At 35.0% G+C, this 23,539-nt stretch overlaps 3 protein-coding genes across 4 annotated transcripts; all 3 read right to left on the bottom strand.

The window, feature by feature from the left end:
- Positions 1–523: 523 nt before the first annotated feature.
- On the bottom strand, positions 524–3,054 carry LOC132177621 (thioredoxin domain-containing protein 9 homolog). The gene is made up of 4 exons (XM_059590020.1): positions 2,942–3,054; positions 2,582–2,857; positions 1,145–1,303; positions 524–1,021 (listed from the first exon to the last, which is right to left on the bottom strand). Exons 1-4 carry the CDS (start codon positions 2,963–2,965, stop codon positions 839–841), a joined length of 642 nt encoding a protein of 213 aa, XP_059446003.1. The 5' UTR covers positions 2,966–3,054; the 3' UTR covers positions 524–838.
- Positions 3,055–5,021: 1,967 nt separating this feature from the next.
- On the bottom strand, positions 5,022–5,549 carry LOC132179069 (snakin-1-like). Its single transcript, XM_059591696.1, has 2 exons — positions 5,413–5,549; positions 5,022–5,318 (listed from the first exon to the last, which is right to left on the bottom strand). Exons 1-2 carry the CDS (start codon positions 5,492–5,494, stop codon positions 5,134–5,136), a joined length of 267 nt encoding a protein of 88 aa, XP_059447679.1. The 5' UTR covers positions 5,495–5,549; the 3' UTR covers positions 5,022–5,133.
- Positions 5,550–7,596: 2,047 nt separating this feature from the next.
- On the bottom strand, positions 7,597–19,835 carry LOC132177491 (protein DWD HYPERSENSITIVE TO UV-B 1). Of its 2 annotated transcripts, XM_059589834.1 has the most exons (10): positions 19,716–19,835; positions 18,529–18,595; positions 17,528–17,781; positions 16,109–16,718; positions 14,321–14,977; positions 13,398–13,838; positions 12,304–12,498; positions 9,720–9,773; positions 8,245–8,307; positions 7,597–8,158 (listed from the first exon to the last, which is right to left on the bottom strand). In XM_059589834.1, the coding sequence occupies exons 1-10, from the start codon at positions 19,745–19,747 to the stop codon at positions 8,075–8,077; spliced, it is 2,457 nt and encodes an 818-aa protein (XP_059445817.1). In that variant the 5' UTR covers positions 19,748–19,835; the 3' UTR covers positions 7,597–8,074. The 2 variants fall into 2 exon arrangements, with proteins under 2 accessions (XP_059445817.1, XP_059445819.1); XM_059589836.1 differs by lacking the exon at positions 18,529–18,595.
- Between the last annotated feature and the right edge of the window lie 3,704 nt (positions 19,836–23,539).

A 23,539-nucleotide genomic window follows, 5' to 3' on the forward strand; every position in this document is an offset into this window, starting at 1 on the left:
TTTTTTAGAGGCCGAACCACCCTCAAGGGCCTTAGGGGTAGTTCGACCACCCCAAGAGGGGGTGACTTCGGCCACTCCCATGGCCTCTAGAGGTGGCCGAGCCACCCCCAAGGGCTTTGGGGGTGGTTTCGGCCACCCCATTTTTGGCCATAGGAGGTAGCCGAACCACCCCCAAGGCCTTGGAATGGTTCAGCCACCCCCAAACCGGCCTTGGGGGTGGGCCACCCCCAATGGCCAAAATAGGGGTCATTGGCCACCCCAATTTTTTTTTTTTTTTTAGGTTTCGTTTTATTTATTTATTATTATTATTTCGTTAAGGACATGTAGTATATTTTGAGAGTGGCATGTAGCAAACTGTTAATTTTTTCTCACAGAATCTAACGGAGGTATCAATTTCGTCTTTTCCCATAAGTCAGGTACCATTTGTAACTGTTTTGGAACCCTAGGGGAAAAAGTAAAAAATTGCAAACTTTGGTACTAAAAAAGTTATTAATCTTAAAAAGTAAAATGATATCAGAGATCCTAACACAAAACTTGCAGTATGACAATATATATATAGCTTGAAAACTATACTAGTAGTAGTAACTATTAATCTTTCTGAAAACCTTGCGAAGTTACATTAATACAATAACTGATACCACAGCCGATGATAGCATGAATCTCAGATGTAGTAATGTTGCTTCTAAAATATTGATCACAACAACTCCACAAGACTAGGCTGCTCCCAATGGTAGCCGTCCAAGGTTCAGCTCTTTTTAACACTAAAAAAGGGGTGACTGATCCTCTCCACTTCCTTCAGACGGACTAAAATTGGAAGACAATATTAAGCAATACTGGCTTACTCTGAGTCTGATGAGTCTGACTTTGCGCTTTGCCTAACGTTCCTTCTGGAGTGTGAACCAGATCTTGACGGATTTAGAGACGATTCACCCTCAAAAAAGATAACTTGAGCTTTAGCCAACCTTTCCTCCAGTTCCTCTGTGCTAAACTCATCTGTTCCACCAAGCTGATCGAATCCTACCTGAAACACATTACGTTGGAGCTAGTAATGTTAAACAGAGTGAAAGACCCCAGAAACAGAATAATCATATAACAATATAGATGGGGGTTCCATCGATTGTATGCATATTTTTACTCTACGTACCACATAGTCATCTACTTTGGCATTCTTTATGAGGGCAAGGGTTGGCAAAACAACGATCTTGAGCTTCTCCGCCAAGAATGGACTTTTCTCAGCATGGATTTTCACAAAACGTGTCTCTATATGCTGCTTTGCCAATATACTCAAGTGTTTGTCCATCACCTGCAAATAAACAATAAACATAAATTGTTTCCCCAAAATCTTGAGTCTATATCAGAATATCATTGCCACTTTTTTTATTGGTAGTAAGGGAATTTATTCATTACATCTAATAGCTAGAAAGGAGTAAAATAGCACAGTGATCTCTTCATGGTGCCATGCCACCCAAAAAAAACAGCTAGTCTATATAAACCTTTACATAGATAAAAAGAAACAGTAGACTTGCATTTGGAGAGAATAACAGAACTCTTCCCTTAAATCCTCAAGTATTTGAGGGATACCAAAAAGGACGCCTAGATGTAGGAGGTTGTCTAGACCTGAGATGAAGAAACAGAGAAGGGGTAGCTACACCATGGAAATATTGACACATATAGACAGTACATCAGTTTACTGGGATTGAGATCAGAACCATCCCAGTAGCTTTGGGTGGGGTGGCAATCCCCATCTCTTTTTTCTATGTGCTTTCTCATTTTAAGCAATTCATTTCAAAATGAAAGTCCTACATTAGAGCTATTGTACCACATGCAATACCATAGGCAATGCAAGCGATCTCGATCCAACTCAGCGAGACTTCTATCTTAATTATATTTGTCACCAACAAAAGAGTACCATCATCAGAATCTAAAAGCAAGATTACATGTTTAACATCCCCATTCTTTTCTCATATTTATTTATTTGATAATCTTTTTTATTAGTAAGATTTTGAATCAAAGGCCTACCCACAACCCAATCCCAATCCTTTAGCAGCCAAGCCTTGAGGCCATGTATAACAAAGTCCCTCATTCCAAAGGAAATTTAGCTAAGGATGAGAGATATGGAGACTGTTCTCCAACTAATAGATACCAATATGGTTTTTTTCTAATAGATCCTAAAAAAAAATATCAAGATGTTTGAACAGCCTTACAACAACTCTTATGTGATAGCAGTATTAAATGAATCACAGAATCAAAGTATCTAGGAGTTAAAGAGGCCTGGTAAAAAGCACTATTTACCAAAAAGGGTAAACATGGGATGGCTTGAAAAATATTCTCCTTGACACACATCAGTCTATATAAGCTTCAACACAGGATTAAGTTTTTGAGCTCCGTCAATCTATTGATAAATGGAAAAATCAGAACCATATAAAGCTGAAATAGTAAAATCTGAAGCATATAATTTAAAAATAATGATTTAGGATAAATTAAATATTATATATCTTTCACACAAACACACAAAAGCACATAGAACATGAAGAAGAAAGAAAGATAAAAATTGAGCCAAATGCGAAAGTACGAAAGGGACCTTGCAGGGCCAGTTGTCGCGGTAGAAATGGCAGACGACGCGATCGCTGGCCTTGACGGCGGCGAAGAAGTCCTTCTCGGAGGGGATCTCGGTGTAGTCGCTGTGTCCGAGGGAGATCCAACGGTTCCGCTTCTCCGCCATCTTCTTCATCTGCTGCAGCCTCCTCTCCCTCAGCGCCTCTATATCGTCCATGTCCATCCGATCTAGCGCCGATATCTCATCGTCCAGCTTCTCCTCCACCGCCTTAGCCACCGTCAGCACCTGCTTTGCCAGAATCTGCGCACCAAAAATTCAATGCCTATACATATATGTATGGACAAAAAGACAGAGACAGAGACAGAGAGAGACGGAGAGAGATACCTCTTGAACCATGGAGTTCTCCATTGTTGAATTCAGAGAGATCTGAATCGAAATGAGAAATTGAAAATGGCAGGCAGGGAGAAGAAGAGGGAGATAGAGATTGAGGCATAGATATACTACGGTGTCGTTTCATGTTTAAAATCAGATCATTTTGAAACGTCTTTTTCTTTTTCCTGTGTACGAAAATTTTGAATGTGATTTGTGTCTGGAAGCTTGGGTTGCCGGGTTGGGCACCTTGTCGGGTTAATGGGCCTGGGCAAGCGCACCCCCCACCCCAACTTTTTTTATTTTTTTATTTTTTTTTTAACTTAACCGATTGTTTACATGTGAGAATATAAAGAAGAGATATACTATAGTGTAATAAAAAGATTATATTTAGCCCATAAAAGTTTTAAGTGACAAGATGCTATAGGTCCATTAATGGGTAGGGTCACAGCAACTACGGATGAGGCCTATAGCTTCTTGCCACTTAAGACTTTTATGGATAAAAAATAATCTTTTTATTTCACTATAGCATTTCTCTATAAAGAAAAAAACTATTGCATCTTAAATTCGAAAAACTTAACTAGCTAAGCTTTCCATATATGTATAGTACATAAAATCCAACCCAACCAATTTCAAACAGGATTTCCTGCTCCACTTTAACTCTGCTTGAGCACCCATCGAGCGGTGCTCTAGCAGTGCCCTAAAGTCGTTCAACATTAGTCGTCTTCACTCCAAAAGAACTCATCCTTGAGGTATTACTCGGATATGGCGGCTCTACTTCATTAGCACTTCAACCACATAATGTTAAGGGTACCAAGTGTTGTCACACAGCTACAATGAAGCCGCTCCTCGCCCCCTTTTTGCAAATTCGGGCCCTTAAAATTGATGTGTCGTCATATTGTGTCTTCTTTGGCTTGGGGAGGGGGCAGCCCGCCCCCAAGCCATAGGGTGGTCTCCAAATTTTTATTTTTATTTTTAAATATACCTTTAAAAATTAACTTTTGCCCCCCAAATTTTAATTTTTTTAAATTTTGTCACCTCAAACTAAACGTTGTAGTTCTGCCCCTACGTGTCGGTGTAAGTAACAACCATTGCACAAGGTAACTAACATGCTCCCTTTTGCCACCCGCGACAAACCCTCCTCCAACATATTATACTTGGCCTTAACCGCCGACCGGCCAAAACCCACTGTCTTTTTTGATAGTCTCTATTCTCCTCCATCACATTAAAGCATCTACATTGAGCTTTTCGAATAAAAGTTAAATTTGAAGAGAAAAACTCACGTTTTTAAATTTGAAGAGTCACTTTTAAAATGAACTAAATATTAAATTTTTTATATCTTTTTCTACTTTAATTAATTATTATTATTTTCTTATTTTTTAATTCTATTTTTTGTTCTTGGTAGACGGGCGAGAGAGAAAATGAATATATAAAATTAAAAAATTAAATAACTTTTACTTTTTGGCACATAGTATTTAGAGAACCTTGTTGATCAAAGCAAAATTAAAAATAAAGCATATAGTTTGTTAAATGATTCTTTTTGTCGGTTTAAAAAAAAAAAAAATCAAATTTAAAGAACTCGGGATGCTCTTGCAGTGACAAGTTGCACTTCTTGTTGAAGAGGTGGTCTGGTGGTAGGTGGCCTTCAACTGGCTTTGCATTAACCCCATTGCCTACTCCAAAAGAGTCTCCATTCCCATATGTCGCAATTCAGAATGGGTTCTCCCATCAATCTAACAATTGCATCCTGAATTTTGTGTAACACTTGCTATATCTCGCACCAAAACTCTATGAACTCGGCTCTCGAAAGAGCCTCTCCCTTTCAATTGACATTGTTAAAGAAGTTGCTATTGTTGCATAGGGCCTCCAATTCACTCAATTTGGCCTCTCTTCGTTTTGTTTTGTTTTTTTTTTTTTTAAATGAACATCCCAAATCTCTACCACCTCAAAGATTCATGGGAATTTTCTGCTAAAAAAAAAAAAAAAAAAATTCAAAACTCCTCATTCCATTTTCAACATAGTCCCTTAAGGGCACAAGAGCTTAAACTGATTGAGATTAAACAAGTCATACAAGAGCTTCCAGTTTCTCAAGAACTACAGAAAAAGATAGCCAACATTTTATTTATGCAGAAGTAGCTAATCCCACCAAACACACATTAATTCTAACTTGCTAATTAAGTATCTTTTTACTCTCTCTCTTTTCATTTTTAAGGGCACTTGGGCTTGCCCTTGTTATTTTTCTTGTCTCTGTAGCAAGGGCACTCATGCTTGTTCCCATAAGTCCCAGAGGGAACACACTTGCACTCCTCACAGCAGATCCCACAGTACTTCATACACCGATCCTTCACCCCTGCTTTTGAGCACCTGTCTGAGCACTTGTTCGTGCAAAATCCTTCACACCCACATCAAGAAAAATCCCATTAATCAGTACCCAAAATAAATGAGAAAACGAAAAGCAGCTTTGACAAAAAGAAAACACTAATTACCTGACCCGGCCATGACAGGCTCCAACAAAGAGGAGCTGAGGAGAAGAGAACAGAGCAGAAGGGTGGCAAAGAAGAGCTTCATCTTTGCTCTGCAAAGGGTTTAACTGAGTATACTGAAGCAAGTGTGTGAAAGCTTAAGTGGACATTTATAGCTGCTTCAATGGAGGAGAACAGCTGGAGATTTTGGATTGTTCTTTAATAATGGCAACTACCTCGGCAGTATGAGCTGTGTGGTTCAGGCCCTCTGCCCACGCGTTTTCTGCAGACTGCAGCATTGAAGTTTGCTTGTTGGTAGGTTTCCCTTGTCTTTGTCTGCATGCGCCATGACCCATTAATGCTATTCCTGTTTTCTTCTATGTTCCACTTCTTTCTTCTCTTTCTTTCTTGGCGTTTTATCAATGCCGTAGATCTTCATGGAAAAGTGGCAATTCTTAGGGGATGGGGTGTGTTTGGCAAAGGAGTGGGACTGGATCCAAAAGCCATAAAATTCTTTTCAAAATATTAAAATATAAATATTTTTAGTTAAAATATTATACTTCATACATCATCAAATTTTAGTTAAAGAATTACATTATTCTATTTTATAGTTTATTTTTGTAAACCACCAACTTCATACTCTTTATTTTAGTTATTCAATTTAGTCTTTTACTATTTTATTTAAAAATATTAATTTTTATACGCTTTCACTATTTTCAAAGAAAAGAGAGAATTATATGAATTTATTATTATTATTATTATTATTTTTTATGTATGGTTGAGCTACAATGACTAGTCATTTTTTTAGCTAAAATTTAAATATTATTATTTTTATCCACTGTCACCATTCCCAAAGAGAGGAGAGAATCGTTCTTTTATTAATTTTTTTTTTTATTTTTTTATTTTTTATGCATTATTGAACTACAATAACTAGTCATTTTTTCAGCTAAAATTTACTAAGAACCGTAGCAACTAGTCTAGTTAGCTAGTTTTTTTTCTTTTTCTTTTTCTTTTTTTTTTTTGCTAAAATGGCTAGTCGGATGGACTACTTTTTTGTCCATTTTTGCTATAGGGCTAGCCAAAATAATGCTAGCCCATTGGCAATTAGAACGTCAGTCTTTTATCAATAATTGTTACATTACCACGTTAGTTTGTAAAATTTTTAAAATAAATGTTAGTGCCTATTGCATAACTTAGACCTTGTTTTTTAAACAACACCAACATTCTCAAATATTATTTATTACATTCTTCGAAAAAATCAACATCAAAACATTCTCACTTTTATATCACATTATTCACTTTTTATATCACATAATTTACTTTTTACTACTATTCAAATAAAAAAATTACTACAAAACAAAAATTTTTCATTTTTCAATACTACCTTTTTTACTTTTCTATACTAATTATTACTTCTTCTTTTTTTTCTCACCAAACATGAACAGTGCAGTGTTGTTTGCCAACCACACTCTAAAAAAAATTGTTATCCACCATTATTTTATGTGTACAAGTATTATTCAATCATCTTGTAGTTAATATTAATTATTTATCTTGAAGATTTTATGTGATCAACCCAATTGTCATCCCACTTGATCTACGATAATTATTGTTTGCTCTATTAATTATTGCTTGCTTTTTCCCTCAAACGAGTCGATCTGAATAATATTCAAGCCCATAATTGAAGCATTGGATTCCTCCATATTCAATGAGACTTGCACTACGTTTGTTGGGAGGAAGGGGGAGGGAAAATTGTAGACCAATTTTTTTTTTTTTGGCTTGGTTCGATGGAAAGTAAGGGAAATGGAAGGATACACCCTTTCCCTCCGTGCCATTGGCTCTTATTAGAGTATTATATCTTTTTATATCTTTGTTGCTTAATTTTTTCCCCCATTAAAACATTCCCACATAAGTTTATAAAGGATTCCAATAAAAGTTATATAATACCCTAAACATTTCCCCCATGCAGAATGCAACTCAGTCACATCATTCTTGCACTCAAAAGAGCTCAGGCATAGCACACACCCAAAGCCAGGGCTGCCACTGACTATAGCAGGAAATGGTTCCAAAAAGTTGGAACTAGAATGTTTCCTGCACAAGTCAGTAATTTGTCCATCTGGAGGAGAAAAAAAAAAAAAAAAAAACCTCAAGATTATCATTGGGATCGTTATAATTTGGGCAATACACGTAAGAGAGTTCTGCCCGAGTAAGTGGCCGGATAATCAAAATTTATTTGGGCAAATAGGTCTTATATAGACTCTCAGTCTCACAATGTTCTACCCAAATTGCTACATGGATATCCCAATATGAATCCTGTACACATTTCATCCACCTTAAATTACAACAGCTCTAGAACATACCTTGTACTAACACTGCAATCACCATTGCACGCATCCATCAACAACCGGATGAGAATACAGCTATCTGTCATTTTCCCTAGTCTCTGCTTTTCTTTAAGATTATTCCATTTACAAGGTACACAAATTGTTGAATACACGTCTACAGTAAAAAAAATGAGAAGGCTAGTGAGTACAACAATCATTGACTACATATCTTTGCCTTTCTCAGGAGTACAAAGCTGGTTGAACCCATCTGTTAAGGTGGCGGGTGCCCAACAATCATTGATGAATGGTCTTGATTACCGTATAAATGTAAACGAAGAGAACCCGTACAAAAGGATGTAGATACATCAACCTCCCATACTGTTGGATGTGCAGGAGTGCCGGCGGTAAGAGTGCTCCTTGTTATAGTCATTTGACGCTAGCATATTGACCTGCAGTTTGTGGCTTAGATATTTTTCACAGTAATACAGAAAGAAAGACATCCAACAGCATAAAGGATACAAGGTGGGACTTATACCTTGACAATCTCAGACTTTGAGCCTGGACGCATATAGGCTGCTAAGATACTCATGTTGAAATCCTGGGTGCAAGGACATTAAAAATCAGAAAGGGAAAAACCAAAAAAATAAAACTTTTATTCAATGGTGGAAGCACCGTAGAAAAGAAAAAATTCAGAAGCAGCTAGTAAAAGGGGTTGAATTTTCATAACTGATTATTCCTGCATACTGTTGGAGGGTTCAGTCACCAGATGGGAAAAACCATAATTGCCCTCTTATTATGTTGAGGTCAACAAATCATTTAATGGCTTATGGCCGTTCAGTGTAATTTGATGGTTATATTCAATATCTTATATAGAATTTAATGACAAATTCATCATCTTGTACAGGAACATTTGGAATATAGAAAGTTCTCACCATGATGCATGACATAAACTCATTTCTTATAGTTTATAAAATCTTATTTCATTGAGATGACTGCCATCCTTGATTCTACCGTTAAGGCTATAGATTTATCTTTCAGATGACATACAAATAGGAATTGAGCCATTGAAATTTTAGGGGAAACAACTGGCACACCCTAGAAGATTTTGAAAAGATTAAAGAGGTCATAATGACAGAGAACTTGAACAAGTTCACTGTAACCTGATAGCACCCGACTCCAGAAATGATTCCACATTATTTACAAGATAGATACGTACAAATAAGTACAGGACATGTATGAATCTATGACCTGTGCCAGGTGAGCAACAGTCACTTCGTCACAGTACTTACTTATGGGCTAACGGGTCACACTTTGGCCAAGTATCCTACAAAGAGACTCCTGAGAGCCAGAAGTACTGAATGAATGGCCATAGGAATGGGGGCGTCGTAAGATTTATTATATATGAATATAATAATATACTAATTGGGGGTTGGTTAGTAATATAACAAATTTAACAAGAAGTTATAGAACCAAATTACTTTAACAAATATAGATATTTTTATTTTAAGAAAAGACAAAAATTATTAGTGAGAACATTTACGCAATGTGCATTAAAAGAAGCCCACGACACTTTTCAAGAGCTAAACAGGAAGAGGTATGGATATATGAGAAATGTTTGATGCATCAAGCATAGAATTTTTTTGATTATGAAATTATCATCTGGAAGGGAGTGCGATGTGTCTCAATGACAACTGCATTGGCATGTCAATGTTGTATGAAGCATGATGACTAGTACTTGTGACTTCTGAGGTGAAAGGATTTTAGGGAGAAAGAAAAAATAAGCATCACTCTAATGTTTTCAGATGAAGCACTATATAAAATAAACAAGGGAAGCAAGAGACATAGCAAACCAATATCTTATAAAGCAAAGGAAAAGTCATCCATCAACATGTCCAAAATGTCAATGCTCTGCTTTTTGCACCAGCATAATGTTAAATCATTTCATACGTATGCTACATTTACCATAGATGATCAAGCATATGAGTACGAGTAGTTAAATGCAGAACTCACTCTGAAAGGATCACCCCTCAAAGATTGCACAAACATAGAACCTGAACCACTTCCCTGCAAAACAAAAGCACTAATCTCATAGTTGTCCCCAAAATAGTAACAGAACAGGAAAATGTAGCAAATGAACATAATCCTTCTTAATAATTGTTTCAAAGGGATTAGAGTTCAATAGGAAGGAGAAGAATTTCTGGGTACTGAGTTCAGAAAGGACAACTTGCTCTTAAGGTGTGCTGACTTTTCGTACTTATATATAAATTCCATCTCCAATTTTTTCCATTTGCTTTTTCTTGTATTTGATGGTGTTTTCCTTTTGTGATCAACAATCTAACTTCACCTAGGACAGTTTCTCTCCTTTATCATGGTCATGAATGATGAAAATGAATGAAAGAGAAGCTTATTTCCAATTAATAATGCAGCCTCATTTTCTTACAGTTAATTTTTCAGTAAACCCCTTCTACTGTTGGATTTAGATTTTAATTTTGTTCTCATCTAACCTTTTTTATGATCAGATTTTTTTTTCTTTTTCTTTAAGGTAAGCTACACACGCTTAGTGGGCCTTGAACCTACTACCTCACCTTCCACCCAATTTTTTGAGGAGAGAAAGTGCTATTGGAGTTAGAGCACATTAGCAAAACCTCTATGATCTACCTTATTTAAATTTTGGAAAAACTACGCTTTGCACCCTCAGAGTACCACCCCGTTTTAAATATCCCCAAAATTACCAATTTCGACACTTTGGATCCCAACTCAAAATTTTAATGACACTTTGCATCCTTCATTAGATCCAGGCATTATTTCAGACAGAAAATTCATGTGCATGCATTCAACCCAATTGAAATGACCAGATTGACCTTGTATGTGAGCTTAAATCAAATTGTTTGTTATTTCTTTTTTCTTTTTAATTTTAGGGCCAGTTTTGATATTTCAAATGGGACAATGGCATGTTTCCATCCAATAACGCTTGACATTAACAAAAATGCAAAGTAACATTAAAACCTTGATTTGGGATGCAAAGTGTCGAAATTGGTAGTTTGGGGGTGTTTGAAAAAGAAGAGGTAGTTTGGAGGTACAAAGCATAATTTTCCCTTAAATTTCTAAAAACTATAATCACCCTCTTTCTCTTCCTCATTTCTAGTCTAATTCTTATTATGAAACTGGAGAATCACAAACCAGAACGCACGCCATCTAAGATGATAGTGGATTTGGCAACACAACCCAAATTGTTATACATTACACATTCCCACATATACAGGAGAAAAGAGACAAAGATTTGCCTCTGGACGAAAGCAACAAAAAGTCCTAATGGAATATAAAAATGAATATTTTTTAAATTCATTCTAATGGATTTTTACTTTGATCTTAAAATACATTCTTAATGGAAAATATTGTCTTGATAATGAAATTTATCTTTGACCACTTGATGGAAAAATATTTATTTGAATTTTATTATTTCATCTTGCAATAACGATTTACACAAATTTCTAATAAAAGATAACATTGATGTAAAAAACCTTGTATTTTAATAAAAGAAATACTCTTGATACAATAAGCAAGAAAGATAGAATTTAAGGCTTGTTTATTGAGGGAATTTCTTATCAAAAAAGAATAGGAAGAACTGACTGGAGCCGACTACAATTATGGAACAACATAAATTGATTTGATAGATATCAACTGTGGTACAGCAAGTCTAGCTCAACCAGTTTCTGAACATTACGTTCTTTTTTTTTAAAAAAAAAAAAAAAAAATGATAAGTAAACTTATTTTTAACGTCCTATATGCATCATCATTGGAATTTAAAACAGATTGAAGAAAAAGGATAAAAAAAATTCATGCCACCATTAGACCCTGTTGCATCACAGAATAGCATCAACTTTGTTATACATAACTCACTTCAAACATGGTGAAACAACATCGGCATCATTTTAAGCGCTATCTACAACCTATCAGTCCCCTCATTTCTTAATTTCTTTTTCCTTTGAAACACAGGAAATCTAGAGGATTTTCTTTGTCATACATCTTAACTTCTTCCTTTTCCTAGAGTTTCTAATTTTATTTAACTTTCTACCAATGCACTTAAATAGCATTGTGTACCTGGAACGCCTCATCTATAGTATATATATTACAAAGATGTGTCAACAATAGCAGATTGATTATAAAGTATATCTAAAGATGTGACAGATCATAGGCAATAAGGCATTCATCTTTGTTATTTTAGGCGAAAACAGCATTTCAAGCTCACTAGTCATTTATCAAGCCAAACCTTTGAATATAATTGTATTTCGTCATATCCACAATTTTTTTTATGCACTCATTTTATCCACATGCATGGTGCAAGCCACACTGATAAACAAACAAAAAAACACAAGAGAATAGCCACTTTCCTTTCCTGTGTGGTTCTCGGAAAGTAAAGAAGCTCCACAACCTTGATAAAGTTTGGCAGGCCAAATATAAGTCACACATAAGAGATATTTCTTGTGTTTCAGCATTGAGGCAGTTTAAATATATGCATCCACATCCATAAGTGCTTCAAACAGTATGATACCTAAGTGTAACCCAAAACATGTGAATATAAAGACAGAGGTACCTCCAAAGAAAGATCCTTGAGACGCCTTCCAGTTTGAGCACAGCAAATGCGGGCTACATGTTCATCAGAACTCCCACTTATAATATAGTCCCTTCCATTCATGTAATAGGAACGAGTGTAGTTCTGAGAGCTTTCTGTAGAAGCTATCTCAAACTTCAAGTGGAGCCTCCCATCAACAGCCAGAAGTTGTCTAACCTGAGAATGTTCACATGTTAGTCTCAAGTGCACTTAAAATCTTAAAAGATTATAATGATAATAATATTGAGATTTCATTAAGCATATAAACAAAGTATCCAAGCAAAATATATATCAATAACTAATATGAAAATGTTTCAAAAAGGCCTATATGCACATTAAATACATCAATCAATATTGGTGTCCCTCTGAAGTATAGACTGAGGTATGGATTTACACCAAAAAGCAACTAAGTTGGTATCCTAATAAGAACCCAATCCATACCTACTACCACCATCAGAAAATATACTCCATTTCTTTCCTTCAAATAGGCCACCATGCCACAAATAATCTTCAACAGAAAACGTTCCATAGATGACCAGGCACTATGGTCCATTTATCTACCACTAGCCTATTAGAGCATATTGAAACTTTATGGAAGCCATATTCACACAAGAAACTTTCATTTTTTTGATAAGTACACAAGAAGCTTTCATGGCATTGGTTCAGGACCAAATCCTACCCTTATGTATATCATGACCCTGTGACATAGGGTTTAAATTTTTTTGTCACCGAACATGACCAATCATCAATGGGCTTCAAACAAAAAAAGGACAAAAGCGAACAACAAAAAATAGCAATTGAAAATTATGGACGCAAAAGAAAGGGAAAAACTTCACAAAGAAGAATTTTACAGGAAAAAAAAAATAAGGCGATGTAATTCTGTTTACTGAAGCTTTCCATTTCAACAGTTGTGTTTCAAGATAGGCTCTAACCATATTTCTTGTCCAATCATCATTTAAAGTTTGAGAGCTAGGAACCAAGCTCCAAGGATGAGACCTGAGCATAAGTTGAATATTCAAGAACATAAAAGCAAATTGACACCCCCAACTCATACTGAAAATTAATCCAAATATTACCTCATTGTCAACAGCTGACACTAGCAGATAGTGATCATCTGGAGAAAAGCAAACCATCACATTGCCCCTAGAGCTTGAAGCAGTATAGCAAGGTGATATTGGTTTTTGTCTTAAGTCCCACATCTTGACATCTTGATCAAAGGAAGAAGTAACAAAAACTGATGGGGAATAGTTAGCAAACTTCACTACATTAATATGCTCCCGATGCATATCAGAGAACACCTCTAAGCGCCTTCCACAACTTATGTCATACAATGCAACATTCCTTGAGTATCCACTTGCAAGAAAAAGTTCATCCGTAGAGTTAACATGAACAGACGTCAATTGGTCGAACTCATCAAAGGTGACACAACCAGCACTATTATATATGCCCATAGTTCTTGGTGTCGTATGTTGGATATCATACAATTTCAATGAACCATTATCCGAACCAGCTATGAGCTGACATTCACCATGGGGAAAAAACTGAATTAGAAATGCCATATTCATCAGGAATAAAATCAACAAAAAAGCACACTCTAAAAATGCATCAACGTTGAAGTCAACTATTCCATTTTAAGTAGGTACATCATGACCAGCACAAATTTTGGATATCCTTCTGGAAGTATGCTTACTAATCATGAGAGTCAAATACTGCATCCTGCAGTTAGCAATTCTTGCAGTTACTTGCCATAGAACACAACATGTCTGTATATAGACAACATGTCTGTATATAGAATCAAGTTATCACCTGCATGGCTTCACATAAGGATTAAAGGAAACCAAAAAACAATCTAGAGGCAGGTGATGTAGCACTCTGCGAATATCAACACAACAATATTTTCCCAGGAAAGACATTGTAATTGTAAGGATATATGCTTATAGAATAAAATAGCATTACAAATTTATCTCTATTTAACACATCCCATGCAGGTATCATATACCTTGGAGGGATACTTCTTGAGCCAACAGAGTCCCAACACACTGTTCATTGCACCAAGTGATGGGATATAATTAACAATTTGTTCTTTCTCATGGTTGATTACAACTACTTCACCATCCAAAGTTCCAAAGACCATTAGGCTAGAATCAGATGGATGATACTCAAACTGCCTAGGACGAAAGTTCATCCCTTCATCTCCCAAAACATTGCTTGAAATTGAAAGTGGATGCAAGAAAGGCCAAGCAGAAGACCCAACTTTGGCAGCACAAAGAGACCTAGTATAAAAATATTTTGACTTTCCAGAGGTACAAGATGACTTTTGCTTCGGAGTTCGCACATGATTGTGGCTTGCTCTTATTTCACGCTTTTGTAAGATACTAACAACACTCTCTTTATGCTTCCTTTTGTAGGGTAGATACTCAAAGTATTGTGAAAAGGTAACTGTAGCCCTTTCCCTATCAATCTTTCTTATAGGCAAGTTATCTAAAACTTTCAAATGGGGTAATGAAGCTATCATGTACTCTCTATAGTGTTTCTCAAAGCATATCGGCGAAGCATGACAAGAAATAAACTTCAAAGAAACATCTGCAATTTGCCTAGTAAAGGCGCCTGCCAAAGACTCTTCTCCATTTTGGTTGTATAATGCATCAAAAGAAACCTGCCAAACAAGTTCGAAATTCAATGTAATGACTTCAAAGATGAGTCAGACAAAGGAGAACAATGTGTGTGTGTGTGGATTTTTAAAGCTATGATGCATGTAGAATACAGAAACATATATGCGTACATCCCCTATATCTACATGTGTAAAATTAATATCAATTTACAATAGAAATTTATATCAAGACTAGGGTTGGATAATGTAAGGAAATAATAACATCCATGGACATTTATGCATTACCAAGGCATTAAAAAAGGGGGAAAATGCTCCAAAGGTCCATGAGGTATGACTTTTTATCACATCAATCCCTAAAGTTTAAATTTTATCGATCTACTCCCTAAGGTTTCAATTGTTATCAAATAGATCCCAATGTCTACTTTCTATTAAATTTCTAACAGTATTGGTAAGTCATACCCAATCAGAGGTGACATTAAAAAATATTAAAAGACAAAAGGGAAAAAATTATAATCATAAACATAAAAAACAAAATTAAAAAGAAAAAATTTATTAAAAAAAAAAAAAAAAAAACACACCAGAGGTGGGGTGTCCCTCTGGAGGTCGCCGACAAGGCCATCCCCACCTTTGGGGGTGACTCCCTCTAGGAATAGCCCGCGTGGCCACCCGACCTCTAGTTTTCTTTTATAATTTTTTTTCTTCTCTTTTTCTATATTTTTTTATTAAAGGAGACACATGTCGCCCTCTAATTGAGTATGGAATGGCATCACCCTTAAAAATTTAACAGAAGGTAGACCTAAGGATCTATTTGATAACAATTGAAACCTTAAGGAGTAAAGTGATAAAATTTAAACCTTAGAGAGTGATTTGATAAAAAGTCATACCTCATGGCCCTCTAAAGCATTTTTCCCTTAAAGAGCATTTTAGAGGCATGAATCTAACTAATTACATGGACCATGAGATTTGACCCGAAGAAAAAACAAATATGCAATAATCACTTAGGATTAATGTTCTTGTTTTCTTTTAGGTCTAAACTTAAGATTATGTGAAATATGGAAAACTTACAATGTACTGAAATCCTACAATAGATCATCTAATGCAACTAAATTAATTCATTTTAATTGCATTATGATCACTCAAGAGAACTATCTAATAGAGAAGGACCAGGTGGTTTACCTCATTCTGCTGATCAACATGTCCATTCAACCTAGGGAAAACATTAGATAATAGCTCACTATAACCATATTCTTTCTGGTGACTCGAAAAATCTACATCACTATCATCGTCTGATGAATCCTCAATCATGCTTTGAACTTCGTCATTTATAACCACATCATCAAGCGAAAACAAATTCTCAAGAGCCTCATCCATGCTTGAGTTATAATTTGCGAGCATGCCAATTTCGATAGATGATGCTCCAATGTAAGGAGCACTCTTTGGCTGACCGACATCAGTTTTTTTATCTGATCTCCCATCAGATGATGCGGCAGAAGGCCCTGCATCATTGCAACACAGCCAATTCTGAAACCGAAGTTCAACCAAAGAAGGGAGTTTAGAAAGTGCCGCAATGGTTGTCCAAAGATTTGTAATTCTTGTCTCACACATTGAGAGGCATGTTAAATTGGGCATGCAAGAGAAACAATCCTCCCTGAAACTAGTAAGTGAGGTACTGAAGTCAAGGTTAAGGGTGTGTATCCGCATGAACTCCCCCATCATGTTGAGCTTCCGGAAGTGTGAAGACCTCAAGGTTAAGACTTGGCATGATAAGCCTTTCTTAGAGAGATCCCTGAGAGTAAAATTAAACTGATGATGGAATGCCATTTATCTTTGCAAGACCTATAGCTTCAAAAACTTAGTCCATCAATACAACGTTTCTACAAGCAATGAAAAACAGAACCAACTCTTCTTACATCATTAAGTAAGCAGAAGGCACTCTGAATGGCAACTTCAAGAGGACACACAAAGCACAAGGCAATACAATAGGAAACTTCAAAAGGATATATACATAATCACTAGATGCAAACTTGAGTAATGAAGGAAAGATGAGAAACTAAGGGTAAGGGCCACCTAAGAAAAATATAGAAAATATCCAAAATGGCAGATGCTATGGCATAGATTTCAATAACATGATTTTTAAACACCACTATCATGAACATTCCTTAAATTCATGGCAGTAGGGAGATACATAGATATTTGAAATGCTTCTTTCTGACTACCAAAAAAGAAATTAAAGAAAAAAGTTCCCTTCTCATCAGTTCAACTTTCACCCAAAAGTAATCATTGGCAGAAGTGATCCAACGCAATGACTGCAAGATGGTACAGATATTCGATAGCCTGGCAAGTCACTCGCTGATTGGCTAAAATAGGTTTTTGGAGTACTTTGCTCTCAGACAACTACTCAGACAATAAAAAGTCACTTGTTCTCAATTATCAAGACTCCAATGGATTGAAATTTCCTACACTAAATCATAGAGATTCACTATCTTATTATTGCTAACATAGGTGGCAAAAAATAATATAAAGACATTTATGATGAAATAAATCTGGAACTAAGACAATTACTTAAAGACAATACAAACTAGCACCAGTATATACCGCAAGAACTCCTTTCCAAATGACAGATCCTGGAGATCAACTCGTCGAAGCTTTTGATTGATGGCACGCATCAAGGACAAAGCACATTCCCCATTAAACTCACATGACGATTCATTACGTACATCAACCGCTTGAATCTCTGAAGCATCAAGTTCCATAAATGTATCAAGAAGTGGATGAAAATCAATATCCTTAAGATGGTCCAAGAAAATTTCCAGGCTACATGGCTCATGGCGGGATTTTTTAACCTCAGCCTGAATAATTAAAAATTAAAAATTAAAATTGAAATTAAAATTAAAAAAATAATAATAACAAAAAATAAAAAAGGTTTAACTTCATATTCCTTTGAATAAAAGCCAATGCATATTTAGACCCAAAAAACAAAGAAAAGTCTATATTCCTGTAGAACCAGTATCCAACATACAAAAACACTTAATAAAAAACTCGTATCCAGGATACAAAGTTCTATGCATGGAACTTGCCCAAGAAAATGTAAGAGATGTCTATTCTTCCTTTGCTGCATTCAACAAGAGACAGAGAAGTTTACATCTAAGCATAACAAGAAGAGCTCAGAAAAAAAAAAAAAAAGGTCAAAAAAAAAAGAAAAAGCATAACAAGAAGACAATGTGTTAAAAGTTTTAATAAGGTCCCCTGTACAAGTCCAAGACAACTTTAGATATTAGAGGAATACAGAGTTAAATATATCCTTCTCAGATGATGAATTTGAGAAGTGATGTTTTTAATTAGATCAGAATGTTTGGGCAGAGCATCTACTCCAGCTCTAAAGCAACTTAGTTCAAAGTACTCATTGGTGCTCATACCCAACCACATACACAATTTAGGATTATGATGATGATGATGAGGCTGACAATTATTTATAAACACACACACACACACACACACACACACACAAAAAAAAAAAAGGCAATGAGCCACCAACAATATAATCATTTTAAACAATCCTAAATTCCAACTACTAAAATCATACAATCAATCCAAACCTTGAATAGACCAGACAAAATCGCAGTATTAGGTAGGACACCATGCTTCCGGCAAGAATTAATATACCTAGAACAAATATGAAAATTAAATAATAAATTAAACCAAGTACATATTAAAAGTGGTGACATGAAAAGAAAAATAACTTCAATTAGCAAGTCAAGAAACTATCATAAGTGACTTTACTCTATCATCTTCGTCTAATATTTACATAGTTTATTTTTAATAAGTGATTGACCCTAAGGGGAGCAGAAATGAGAGATTTGAACAAGTAACCTCCGTTTTATGATAAGTGATCCCCAGCTGATTGAGTTACCCTTGGGGTTATAATATTTACATGGTAAATGGATTCTGTTGCCTTTCTCTTTCTTTGTTTCTTCTTCTTCTTTTTTTCCCTCAATCAAATTAGACAAGGAGATTAAAGACCTCTTGATGCAAAATAATGGAAGGGAAGAAGACAACTGAAGACTCAAGTATCGCATAAGACTAGACATGAAAGAGATCATTCGGAGGCAAAACTTTAGTGGCAACCAGTTTAAGGGAGGGCAGAAAATTTAAAAGCCTTTAACCAAATGGATGCTGTTAAAAGATCAAGTACAACTCAACTCTCTAGATTGAGGGTGGCACAGTGGCTCGTGGTGGCACTAATGTGACATTGGAAACTTTGGAATCACATATAATTCCTGAGGAGCTAAACAGTGAATGTAATTTGGACGTATACAGTTTTATTGTTCACCCAAAGATCAGCAGATAATTGGAAATTATAATTGAGACTAACTTGCAATAACCTAGTTGCCAAACAAACCCAAATACTATCACAACGGGCACATTGGATAGACCCCTCAAACACCTAATGACAATCATATCTTCTATACCCTAAATGATCATAATAGATAAAATGAAATGAAAAGGCAACAGTTTTAAGTTCATCTATAAAATCAGGATTTTCCAAATTCCAGTGAAGCACAATCTCCTTCCCATGAATTAAACCTTAAAAGAGTGAAAATCACTGCTTACAATCTTATATACAACCAGAAATTCATATTTCCAGAAACGAAGTAAATAATCTACAAAGACAAAAAATAAAAAATCATTGGAATTGCTGTACTGCAATAATATCACTGAAAGCTCCAGGAAATATTCAAAAATACTAATAATAACAATACACCGAGGTGATAGAGAAAGCCACCTTTCTTCCAAGGTTGCGATATCGATGGCCATGGCGATTGAGCTCAACGATTGCAGCTTCTGAATTACCACCTAACAGAAGAAATCATTTATTTACATATTTAGATAGATTATTAGAGACTCGGTGTAGCAGTTTTTTTTTGTTTTTTTATTTTATTTGAATTTCTTTATCTCTTCTGGGCTTATATACCTCGAGCCCATAAACTCAGCCTAGCTAATCAACTATACTCAACCCTCTGAGCCCAATCTCGTATTAAAGCTTGACTTTGTTAAGGATGGGTTGATAGGAAGGCTATTGAGGTACCCAGCCCACACGGGCGTCTAATGCCAGCCTACTTTTGCCGAACCCACCACTCACCGACGAACTCATTGTTAGAAAATAGAAATTAATGCTTTAAAAAGAAGTATAGAAAATAAAAATTTAAGAAGACTTGAAAAGTCTTTAAAAGCTTATTACAAATTGTTTGCAAAAGAACTCAAACCAATTAGGAGTGTACAAGTGGTTGCGGTTAGCGGTTAGCGGTTATTGATAATAACTGCAATCACTTAAGGTGGTTATTGGATTTTAATAACCACTGGCTGCTCTATTTGGCATGTTTGGAATTGCGTTTGAGAAATAGAGCTTTTAAGTCAAAAATAGCTTCTAAGTCAAAAAAAACTTTTTGGCAAAAGCTTAAAAATGAAGTTTTTGCCAAAAGTATTTTTTGGTCATTTTTAGGTTTTTCGGATCCTTAAAAGCGCTTTTAATTTTTTTATCAAACGAATATTTTTTTCTTTAAAAAGGCTTTTTGAGTGTTAAAAATACTTTTAGGCCTCTCAAACGCAATTCCAAACAGGCGGTTAGTGATTATTTTATAATCAGCAGTTAGCAGTTTTATAACTGTTTTTCTTTTTAATTTTTTTTTTATGGGTTTTTGAACTTTTTTCTTTTTGAGGTGTTTTGGGCCTTTTGTGTCTATTTTTTGGGCTTATTTTAAATAGTTTTGGATCAAAGTGTTTCAAAAAACAATGAATATGATGAAACTCTATCCCTAACTCATATTTAAAACGACATGCGTCGTTTTAATGTTATTCTCGCTTTTTCCATCCCTAAAACCGCTAACCGCCCCGTCGTATGCGGTTAACGGTTTTTTATAACCACATACCAAAGCGGTTATGTGGATAGTGGTTGCAGGGTGGGGCAATTAGCGATTTTTTATAACTGTATACCAAAACGGTTAGTGGTTGCTGAACGATTATAACTGCTTCGTTTGTAGACCTCTAAAACGAATAACATGCATTTACAAACACCATAAATAAGGAATATTTGCACCCATGAATATAAACGAAAAGAAAATTTAGTAAGGATTATTTTCAAAAGAGTACGAACAATTAAACCAACAAATTCTTTAAAAAAGAAAAAAAAAAAAATCTCTCTTCAACCCTAGATCAATATCTAAAAATGAATTTCTTATTCTGTTCGTACAAACTGTTTAAAACACTTCAACTTAAACAATTATTAAAACCATTTATAAACTAAAAAGAAACAGAAAGCAAAAGATACACTTCAACTTAAACAATTATCCAAAACCATTTACAAATTAAAAAGAAACATAAATTATTTGTATCAACAATTTATATATATATTTCTATAAATTTAATAGATCAATCATTATATTTGTGAGGTCCACTATTAACTCATGTAAAATCCATATAAATTCACAAATCAAATAAAATGAAAAATATATATATATATATATATATATATATATTGAGACAAATATTTTCTGGATATGATATATGATTTGTGAATGGTACTTATAAAAAATAAAAAATAAAATAATTTGTGTACGTTTGCATATGAAGGATTGGGCTATGGACAGGTGGCGATGAATGATTAGCCAGCACAGCGTACCGGTCTCTGCCGTCCAAAGTCATGTCGCATGGCCCATGGGTCTTCTCACCTGAGGCCTCTGACTGAATCTTAAATCACCAAAATTGTCCCCTTCTTTTTCCTTCAACAAAAAAAAAAAAAAAAAAAAAGAAACCAGTTTTCACTTTTCATAACTAAAATTGTTTCTATCGAGCCAGCCAAATTTTATTAATTACTTCAAGATTTCATGACCATTCAAATATTTTTTGTTTCTTTTTGTTCCAATTTCTTCTCAGAAATCATATTTTTGTGTTCACCAAAACAATAGTTAGAGAAATTTCAATGCCTACTTAATTTAAGGCTGTGTTTGGCAAAGGAGTGGATTGGACCGGGCCGGACCCAAAATCCAAAATAATTTTTCTCAATATCAACCCCAACTTTTTTATTTTTTACATCACATCAATCACTTTTTATCACTATTCAAATAAAAAAATCACTACAAATCAAAATTTTTCACTTTTTTTTTTATACAAAACATTCTTACTTTTTTTTTTCTCACATAAATCAAATCTGCCACTGTTTCGACCCATTTTTTAAGTTCACTTATTTGTCAAACATAGCCTAAGAGACCAATCTTAAATATTAAGTATTAAGAAAAAAATGTTAAATGAATCAATTCTGATATGACCTTGCAACAAATAAATTCATAACGAAATGATGTCTTTGTACAAATTATGGCTATTTTTCATGAAAGTCCTTAAAAAATTATATTCAAATAAAAATAATAATGGTATGGCGGTGGGGGCGGTCGACCATCCTTAACGGTTTACCATCTCTTCAAACTGACTATGATTGTTGGGTTAAAATTATTAACCGGATACTACTATGTTTCACCCAAATATACGTTGAACGTGCCAAAATATCTTTTGGTTAGCTAAGTGTGAATGCTTAAGATGGAGAATCATAAAGACAAGAAATGCAAAAGGAGCATGATCGAACACATAGAGTCGTAGTCGGAAGTAGGGTAAAAGAATTAAAAGGCAACCAATCTAATGTGTGATGACTTTAGAACCTAATAATATTTGTCATGCTTCTTTAGTCTCTTGTCATCCTAGATTTGACAGCCCCAACTTGAGAAAAGTTCTCCCTCTCCCACTCTCTTTTTCAAAAATGGGGACTCCTCTTCTACATGAGAAAAAGTGGCAAAAGCTTGGGGCTCACCATCAAAGATGATGACCAAAGCTTTTCTATGAAGCTGCCCATCTCTCTCTCTCTCTCTCTCTCTCTCTTGTGGTAGAGATTAGTGGTGCACGTGGCTAGGGGGAGTAAAGAAGAAGGTTGTTGGAGAGACAAAAGAAGGTATCATGGGTTGGGGACCCAAAGGGAAGGCCGTGCATGCTAGCTAGCTAGCTAGCTTTATATCTTCTGATTTATAAATAATTATGCTGGCTTAAGAAGAAGCACATTGTATATTTTGTTTCCTGCATGTTGTGGTCAGAAAAAGAAACATGGGAGCAACAAATTCAAACCGGCCATTTTTTTTTTAAGTTTGCAGTTGAAGAACATAGTGGAAACAAATCACATGATGTGTGAAAGTGTACTCAGCAATAAGAATTCTTTTATTATTGTTATTTTAAATTAGAATTTCAAAAAACATAGTGACAGCAAAACGAAGGAAGCCCATTGAAAATATATACTTATCTGCTTTTGTATATCAATCAGAGTATTTAACAGAGATATATAGCTTTGAAGATACATAGCACAAGAGAATAACTCGTGTTACATCACCACTCGTGTGGAATCAAACTCTCTATTTATTAGTGAGGCTTAACGAATGAAATATTTTATTGAAATGTAGGGTAAATTGATAAAGACATAATTCGAATTTAAGACCATTGGCTTTAATATTATATTAAACCATCACTTATTTCAAAAATTTAAAAAAATAGATTAATTTAATTATTTAATTTATA

This window comes from Corylus avellana, chromosome ca4 (genome assembly GCF_901000735.1).
Source record: "Corylus avellana chromosome ca4, CavTom2PMs-1.0".
Classification (NCBI taxonomy): domain Eukaryota; kingdom Viridiplantae; phylum Streptophyta; class Magnoliopsida; order Fagales; family Betulaceae; genus Corylus; species Corylus avellana.

Excerpts from the sequence above, each read along its gene's own strand:
- LOC132177491 (XM_059589834.1), bottom strand. The coding sequence starts at position 19,747 with ATGGCCATCGATATCGCAACCTTGGAAGAAAG. Across the intron at positions 17,782-18,528 it reads TTTTGTCTGGTCTATTCAAG|GCTGAGGTTAAAAAATCCCG; the intron begins GTTTGGATTGAT and ends TTAATTATTCAG. Across the intron at positions 13,839-14,320 it reads TCAAGAAGTATCCCTCCAAG|CTCATAGCTGGTTCGGATAA; the intron begins GTATATGATACC and ends GGTGAATGTCAG.
- LOC132179069 (XM_059591696.1), bottom strand. The coding sequence starts at position 5,494 with ATGAAGCTCTTCTTTGCCACCCTTCTGCTCTGTTCTCTTCTCCTCAGC. Across the intron at positions 5,319-5,412 it reads GCCTGTCATGGCCGGGTCAG|GATTTTGCACGAACAAGTGC; the intron begins GTAATTAGTGTT and ends GTGGGTGTGAAG.
- LOC132177621 (XM_059590020.1), bottom strand. The coding sequence starts at position 2,965 with ATGGAGAACTCCATGGTTCAAGAG. Across the intron at positions 1,304-2,581 it reads GCGACAACTGGCCCTGCAAG|GTGATGGACAAACACTTGAG; the intron begins GTCCCTTTCGTA and ends GTTTATTTGCAG. Across the intron at positions 1,022-1,144 it reads CCAAAGTAGATGACTATGTG|GTAGGATTCGATCAGCTTGG; the intron begins GTACGTAGAGTA and ends AATGTGTTTCAG.